This window comes from Oryzias melastigma, linkage group LG7 (genome assembly GCF_002922805.2).
Source record: "Oryzias melastigma strain HK-1 linkage group LG7, ASM292280v2, whole genome shotgun sequence".
Taxonomy (NCBI): Eukaryota; Metazoa; Chordata; class Actinopteri; order Beloniformes; family Adrianichthyidae; genus Oryzias; species Oryzias melastigma.
Genome location: NC_050518.1, coordinates 33106414 through 33114362, shown reverse-complemented (window position 1 = coordinate 33114362; position 7949 = coordinate 33106414). Strand labels below are relative to the sequence as shown.

The following is a 7949-nucleotide window of genomic DNA, read 5'->3' as shown; positions in this document are numbered from 1 at the left end:
GGTCCACCTTCTGCAGATATTCCAGCTTCAACTCTTCTGGGAACCACAAGGTAGAGGAGAGTTTGTAGGAATTCTTCTTCCAGAAGCTCATTGTTCAGGTCACACTGATGTTGGTGGAGAAGGTCTGGTTCTCAGTCTCTGCTCTAATTCATCCTAAAGGTTCTATGGGGTTCAGGTCAGGACTCTGCAGTCGAGTCAAGACTCTGTACTCCACGTCTTTATGGACCTTGCTTTGTGCTCTGGTGTACAGTCATTGGAAGAAGAAGCTCCAAACTGTTCCTACAAGGTTGTATCATCCAAAAGACGAAACATCACGATATCATTCTGCTTTTGTTCTGTTTCACAGCTTTCAATGTTGGAGAATACAGAAGAGAGGCGACGCGGTCCTACAACAGCTACGAATTCTTTAGTCCTGACAACACAGAAGCAATGGAGATACGCAAGTAAGATCCTTCAAGTCCCCCTCCAATCATCTTTGGATCATTGTTCGTGTTTCCACTATGATGATGCTGTTTTTAGCCAAAATCAGAAAAATAAAAACCTGTGTCGTTTTCTAGCATAGTTTTTGCAGAGTGGTAGGAGTTCATTAGAAATTCATTATAAATTCACCCCTGATAGGGAAGAATTCTGCCTGAGATTGTCAGCCATCAAAAATCATTAAACTCTGGATTTTGTTTTGACTTTAATACAGTTTTAAATACATTATTTTACAATCATGTTTAACCAGGAGAATGGTCGAAAGACCAGGTGATGCTTTTGGGAAAAATGGTGGTTTGACAAAATATACCTTTTTTATTCTGTACATTAACTGAATTCAGGCTTTGCTTTCCACCTTTTAAATGTGAAGTGAGTAAAACTGTTAGTTTGTTCTTTTTTAAACATTTGAATGACCGGGTGTTCTTTTGTTTCTGATCATAGGACGTGTGTGACTGCTGCTTTAAAGGATGTGTATGACTATCTCACCAGATACCAGGGTCAGGTAGCGGTAAGTTCAGCATAATCTCATGTCCGTCACTCATGTTTCTGCCTTCTTATGGTTTTTGTCATGTCACCTCAAAAAAAGTCAAACGACTGCCGTATGTTTCTAACTGCTGTGATGAACCAGAAATACTATTGGAGATCTCATGAAAGTAGACATTAATGACTTGATCATTTTAATCCCGCCAATCACCTGGACTTCACAGTATCAGATGAATCTTGGTTGTGTCCAGGTGTTTGATGCCACCAACACCACTCCAGAGCGCAGACAGGTCATCCTCAGCTTTGCTAAGGACAACGGTTACAAGGTTGAAGAAGAATCTCACGATCTTTGCTCTCTGTTGAGCTTAAATAGTTCAACCGAATCCGACTGGACCTTTTCTTGTTCTTTGTGTAGGTTTTCTTTGTGGAGTCGATCTGTGATGACCCGGAAATTATTGCTGAAAATATTAAAGTAAGTGAACTGCAAATGTTGATTATCAAATTACTCCCAGAGCCGAGAAAGTAAAAAGGAAATCAGTTTAAGTTCATTCTTTATAATAAAGTGAATTATTTATTAGCATTTTTGACATATTCAGAGTTTTGTCTTGCCATTTGACTTGAATCAAGAGTGTGTTCAATAGTGTCATAATGCTGGTTTAACTTTTAAAGTCTGTCCAGATTGTTCCCTCATGACATAACATGACATTAGGTGTGTGTTCCGGCGTAAGCTTTCCTCAATAAAGCGCTGCCCCCTACATGGAGGGTGCAGTCGGATTTGGTTGCATCAGTTGATCAGATCAATATCATTAGTTGTGTCCAAGTTCACTATTTAGTGCACTATTGTCAGGAGTCAGAGCTCTGTCTCCCCCTCTGGTCGGCGGGGGGAACCGTCTCCAGAATACTGACTCACCTGACTCCAATCACAATCACCCACCTGTTAGTATGTGAAGTATTGTTTGTACCTCTCTGCCTGCATTACTGAGCATTTCTATCTGGAACTGATCTTCTGTTTCTGACCCTGATTATTATTTTTCTTTAATTTTTGTTCATTAATAGTAAAAATATACAATATAAACTTGAGTTGTAAACTCAAACATGATGGAAGAGTAAAAAAATGAAAAGGGGACAGAAAGAAGAAAAACTTAAAGTGATATTCTCTGATTGCTGCCTCACCTGGACTCTGACATCTCTCCTCTCTTCTTGGTTGACCTCATGCTCATGACTGACCTCTGCCCGTCTGACCCTGATTTATCTTTGTGGACTTTTAGCTGTGTTTAGTTCCTGTCTGAACTAATAAAACTACTGCAGGTGGAACCAGCTGTCTGCCTGTTTTGACAGCTGTATAGTGCATTCGACATTTTGTAGTGTCTAAACCTACAGATCCAAAATAGAGTGGACTAGAAGTTCCAAGAAGTCTCTGCAATAATAAGTGTGTATTGATGCTCACTAGATAGGCGGCTATAGACCACAATGCACTGCGGTTGAATGTTTTTAATGAAAAAAACAAAAAAGATTTTTAATTCTTGATTTTTTTGTTTGATTTTTCATTATTAGAACACAATAGGTTTATAAAATCTCTTGATGATATTTTTGAAATTGGTGACATCATACTTGCCGTTTAGAAAAAAAAAAAAGCATTGTGTACAAATTGATTTTACAATCCAGGCCGCTAGATAAACTTACACCATATAGTTTTTTAGTTGTTGGGGACTGGAGGGAATTAGAACATAGATCTGTCAAAAACATTGTGATGAAGAGGCAGAGGCGTGTGGATCCATGTGCAAACAGGGTTCTAATGATGGAGCAGGATAAGGCAAAGGTCAAAACACAAAGACGATGCTGAGAGGCGAGGAGACAGGCAGGAGTCAGGACACACAGAGAAACGCTCAGACTGTACGCAGGGCAAACAAGACTTCACGGGGAACTGAGCTGAGAAACCAGACTAAAGACTGTGGTGGTGATGAGCAGATGGAGAACAGCTGATGAAGATCAGAGTCCTGAGTGAAGGTAGATGGATGCGGTCAGAACTCAGGTGAGGGCTCCCTCTGGTGGTTGGAGGGGGAAGTAAACCACGATAAACACGGGTCAGCTGAGGACACTAAATGGTTTCATTGATCTTTGATTACATTTTGAATAAAGACACAGTCGTTCCTCACACTCAAACCCTCATAGAGAAACTAGAGAAGTCATGATTTATGTGGACCTGACACACGTACCACTCTGAAGGTCTGTATGCTCATTTGCAGGACAGTGAGATTTTTCTGTCTGTCTCTCAACAGCAAGTGAAGCTGACAAGTCCAGATTACACTGACTGTGACAAAGAAGAGGCTTTAGTGGACTTCCTAAAGAGGATTGAATGTTATCAGCAGACCTACGTTCCTCTAGACGACCACACAGACAGGTACTAGGACTCCTCAGAGTTACCCTCCTCTTCTCTGTTGTTCTAAACCACACATGACAGATTATTGTAGTGCATCTTTTTTTCTTTGTTTTAAATTAGACAAACAAATTTCTGCTCTGTTTTGAAAGTTCAAAATCCTCCAGTTAGTTAATGTAAATAAATATAACCAACATAAACATTTGGGTGAAAGGAACATAGAAAATAGTTTAAAACATCAACATTTCACTGCAGTCTAACGGGTTTTTGGAGATTTTCATCATGTTTTCTGGTGGTGCAGGAACTTGTCGTACATCAAAATCTTCAATGTGGGCAGCAGATACCTGGTGAACAAGGTCCAGGACCACATCCAGAGCCGGACCGTGTACTATCTCATGAACATCCACGTCACCCCCAGATCTATCTACCTGTGCCGTCACGGGGAGAGTGAACTCAACCTGGTGGGCCGCATTGGGGGCGACTCCGGGCTTTCGCATCGCGGGACGAAGGTCAGATTGTTGAACCCATAAGATTGTTATTTCCAAAGGCTGGACATTTATCTAGACTCCTATAAGATTATGTAATATTTTTCCTGGGATTAAGATAGTTTATAAATACAAAACCTTTCAAATGTATCAATGATTTGGTACAATACTTTTACAAGATGCCCCTGTAGTAACACAATGCAGATCCAATATTGTGTCAGTCTTTACCGTAAAACATACACTGAAAACACGAACAATACAATATAATACTTTATTAATCCCAAAGGAAACTGGTGGACAACACATACAAGACCTATTGCCCAATGGTGGTCAGCAGTCAGGCAAATCTGGTGTCGCTAACTGACTACAAAGACAGGAGAGTATTGGAATGAAAATCAAGCCTCTTCGATCGAAAATACATCAACATAAAAGCACCATGATGTAGCAGACGAAAGGTCCACACAAACGGATTCCCACACATCCAGCCTGGCGGCGGCCGTGTGTCATCGCACAGCGCTCTGTGGCGCAGTCGGGGGGGGACCGAGAAAACATCAAGGAAAAGGGTTGTGGAGAGGAGAGCAATGCAGGTGTCCATGACGACGGGCTCTGCTTATCGCACCTTCAGCGGATGGTTTTGGTTCGGTCCAGGGAGTGTGTCCTTGTTTCGGGAGTTCCTGATTAGAGATGATTGCTGAGGCGCAGGCAGACACAGCTTCTGCCTGCTGAATGTCCAGGTGCTGCTCTATGGCGGAATATTCACTGATCAGGTCAATTTTCAGGGTTTCCTCCAAGTCGAGCTGTAATTTGCTCCAAGATGGTTTCCAGCTTCCGAGGGGAGACTGAACCAACAACTTCTGACGTCACCTATTGGGGTGGGGGGTAGTGTTCATCCAAAAAACCAACTGGGTGAGCCAAAGAAAAGCTTAAAGCTCTGTTGGGGTCACCCATTGGTGAACCCACCTGCCAATCAGAAAGAGGCTTCCTCTAATAACTACAGACATGAGCTTTTCATAATTAACTTCTGCCACCATTTCCACCCCAAAGTTGTCATATGTTAATAACAAAACGACAATACACATCAAAAATCTGCAGAAAGCAGACGGTACATGGGCTTAGCTGAAGTGTTGGACTCTGATGTGGAGTCAAAGAAGAATTGAAGCCCTCCACAGCCTGCCTCTAGTGGTCTTTGGAGAAACAGCAATATTTGGTTTCTCCTAAGTTTGCTAACCAAAAATGAGGACTTGGTTTTGCCCGACACCTTGACACACATGAGTCCGGACTGTTTCATCTGCATCGTAGGACACAGAGTTGAAGCCAAAAATTCTTGATAGGTTTGACTACAGGTGAGTATCATCAGCATAGAGATGGAAGTACACTTTAGAGAGAGATGGCAGCTCAGGCGAGGAAATTGAAGATGTTAATGGATGTATTTGTCTGTAAGTGGATGCTTCAGATTTGTAGCAGAGCAAGGAGACTTTGGCTCGCCGTGGCTCTTCCTGCGTCACAAACGTGATCTTTTTCAAACCACAAGTTTTGTCTGCTCCTGATCCATCAGGATTGAACAAAGAAATCCTCAGAATTACTGTAAACGTGTCCTCCATCATGAGAAAAATGCTACAAGAACATGTTAAAACACCAAGAACAACACTTTATTGGAGTGGGTTTGTGAAGACACTGGAGACAGACATAAACCAAAACCCTTTGGATGATTAACCCCTTAAACCCTGAATCTTATTTCCAGCTATGAAACAGTTGTGTTTTTGCTTTGGGTTGATGCTACATACAGGTAAATTTGGAGCTGATGTGGTTTGTTGCATATTTGTAACAGCAGGCATTAAGGGGTTAACAACTTAAACCTGGTGTGACTGATGGAGGGAAAACCACAAGAAGAACATGACCAAAATCTAAAGTACTCAGTGCTCACAGTCGAGTGTTATCTACTGAAGACACAATGAAACATGAAAATTACTGAACCAGTCAGAGGGCCTCGTGACACCATGACTGAGTTGAAGGTAAACCAATCATCTAAAGAGGAACTCTGGCGGGAAAGACTTGCCAGCCCAAAGAAAGTAGTTTGATCCTCTTTCTTTTGTTGTGATTTTGCTCTCCGTCTGTCTGTCCATCAGTTTGCCAGTGCGCTGGGTGACTACATGCGCAGCCAGAACATCAGCGACCTGAAGGTGTGGACCAGCCACATGAAGAGGACCATCCAGACAGCAGAGTTCCTGGGAGTGCAGTATGAACAGTGGAAGGCCCTGAATGAAATAGATGCTGTGAGGAAAAATCTACTGTTGTCTCTGACCGTGTATTAAACACCTAAAACTAGAAGAATTAGGACATCAAGGGACGTTGTGCCTGCTGCAGGTTCCTTAACCCTCGTGATGACCCTAACCTTACATTGATGTGTGACCCCTCCCATGACAAAGGTGGACAGGATTTAATGTCTGTCACGGACACCAGGGAAGATAAAAAGTTCAGTACGCTGTCGTGTGGGGTCCAGATGACCCCACTTTCAATGTAAACACGTCTAGGATAGCACAAGGGGAACAGACTGGGGGAATGTTTACCATGACGTAACCGTTCCTCCTGTTTTCATGCTGTTTGAGTTTCTTCGTTAGAATTTGCTTCTTGCTAGATATTGATTCCAGAAACGACTCTCATATTATTTTTGTTTTTCTTTTGACAAAAGCGATGCTGTTGTAAACGAGCAGTGTGTGGTTTAACATGGATCTGCCAAAGTACACAAAACAGAAGTCACCTGGAAGGGAGCAGATCCTATTGATAAACCTTTAGTGTTCCTATTATGGTCTCCTGCAGCAGTGCTGGACTGCAAGAACCAGTTTGCTTTAGAAATGAGAGCAAAGATGTTGCTCCTGGTCCAAACTGTGACGAAGAGGCTGAGACATTTGGATCCAAGTGCAGCCGGTTTAATGAGGGCAAGACATGAACGAAGTCAGAGTCCAAAATAAACCCCCAAAATGTTCTTTTTAATATAAATATTTTAGTTGTTAAAAACATGTTTCTATCCAGATTTGATGTCATTTCTTTCTCTAATGAGGCGATCCCCAAAACATCTGCCCAAAAAAAACCCCATCTGCTCCTACTCCGAACCTTCTGTCAAATTTTAGAGCGCTTTATGGCCCACAAGTCAAAGGTTTGCACACCCCCGGCTTATAGCGAGTGACCCCACTCCCCCCCCACACACACACACTCAAATGAAATAATGACACCGCAGCAAACCAAACCCTCATAAAAATGAATCTCTTCAGGTGCTCAGAAATACATATTTCAAAATCCACTTATTCTTGACATGAATAAGATCTTCCGTGTTTGTCCCGCTTCTCTGTGATTGCTCAGGGGGTTTGTGAGGAGATGACATACGAGGAGATTCAGGAGCATTTTCCTGAGGAGTTTGCCCTGAGAGACCAAGACAAATACCGATACCGCTATCCTAAAGGAGAGGTAAGCTAAACCCTCAGAAAGATGTTTCTACTTCTGAGGTTTGTGATGGTACATAATGATCACGCCGGACATGGAAACACAACAGGATGACATCATGTTTGTTTGGGTTCATGTAGATACACACATGCAGACATGACTATGTTGGACAACAGACTCTTGACTCTGTCTAGACGGATTTAACTCATTTGGACATTAAATTTAACAATGAAACATCTTTACTTTTGACTAAATAACAACAAAGTACAACCTACTGATCATTTTAAACCACTTAAGTTTGCTTGTTACTTGATGAAGGGTTGGATGGTTTCAAGTGTTTGTCATTCTTTAAAAAAAGATCTGAGTTTGAGGAGCAGGATCTCCTCTGGAGAGTCTCTGACGGAAAAACAGCTGTTGGTCAAACTGCTCTATTTATAACAGCCAGTGTGTAAACATTAACAAACTATTTCTATTCTAATCTAAAATCTACAAACAACAATTATTAATTTGTCCTTCATGATCAGTTTTCAACATTTGGTAATTCTGTTATAAAAAGAATGCTACTCACACATCAGTACCAAATCCCTGATTGGTCTTTGTCTTTCTTTTTTTTTAACTTGTCCTGTCCAACAGCTGAGCCAACAGATGTGGGCTGAGAGCTTCTTGTGTTGGGCAGATTTTACTGTCAC

General features: G+C 41.8%; 1 protein-coding gene across 2 annotated transcripts in view; it reads left to right on the top strand.

Annotated features, from left to right (window-relative positions):
• Window positions 1-346: 346 nt before the first annotated feature.
• LOC112140843 (6-phosphofructo-2-kinase/fructose-2,6-bisphosphatase) overlaps window positions 347-7949 on the top strand; it is a gene marked incomplete at its 5' end in the record, with an annotated part of 13132 nt that continues 5529 nt past the window's right edge. For both annotated transcript variants that reach the window (XR_002918270.2, XM_024263853.2), the window contains 8 exon segments: window positions 347-443; window positions 919-985; window positions 1212-1286; window positions 1376-1432; window positions 3240-3361; window positions 3639-3846; window positions 5949-6095; window positions 7180-7284. Coding sequence is in view for 1 of the 2 variants with exons in the window: in XM_024263853.2 (XP_024119621.1) it covers window positions 347-443; window positions 919-985; window positions 1212-1286; window positions 1376-1432; window positions 3240-3361; window positions 3639-3846; window positions 5949-6095; window positions 7180-7284 (878 nt within the window).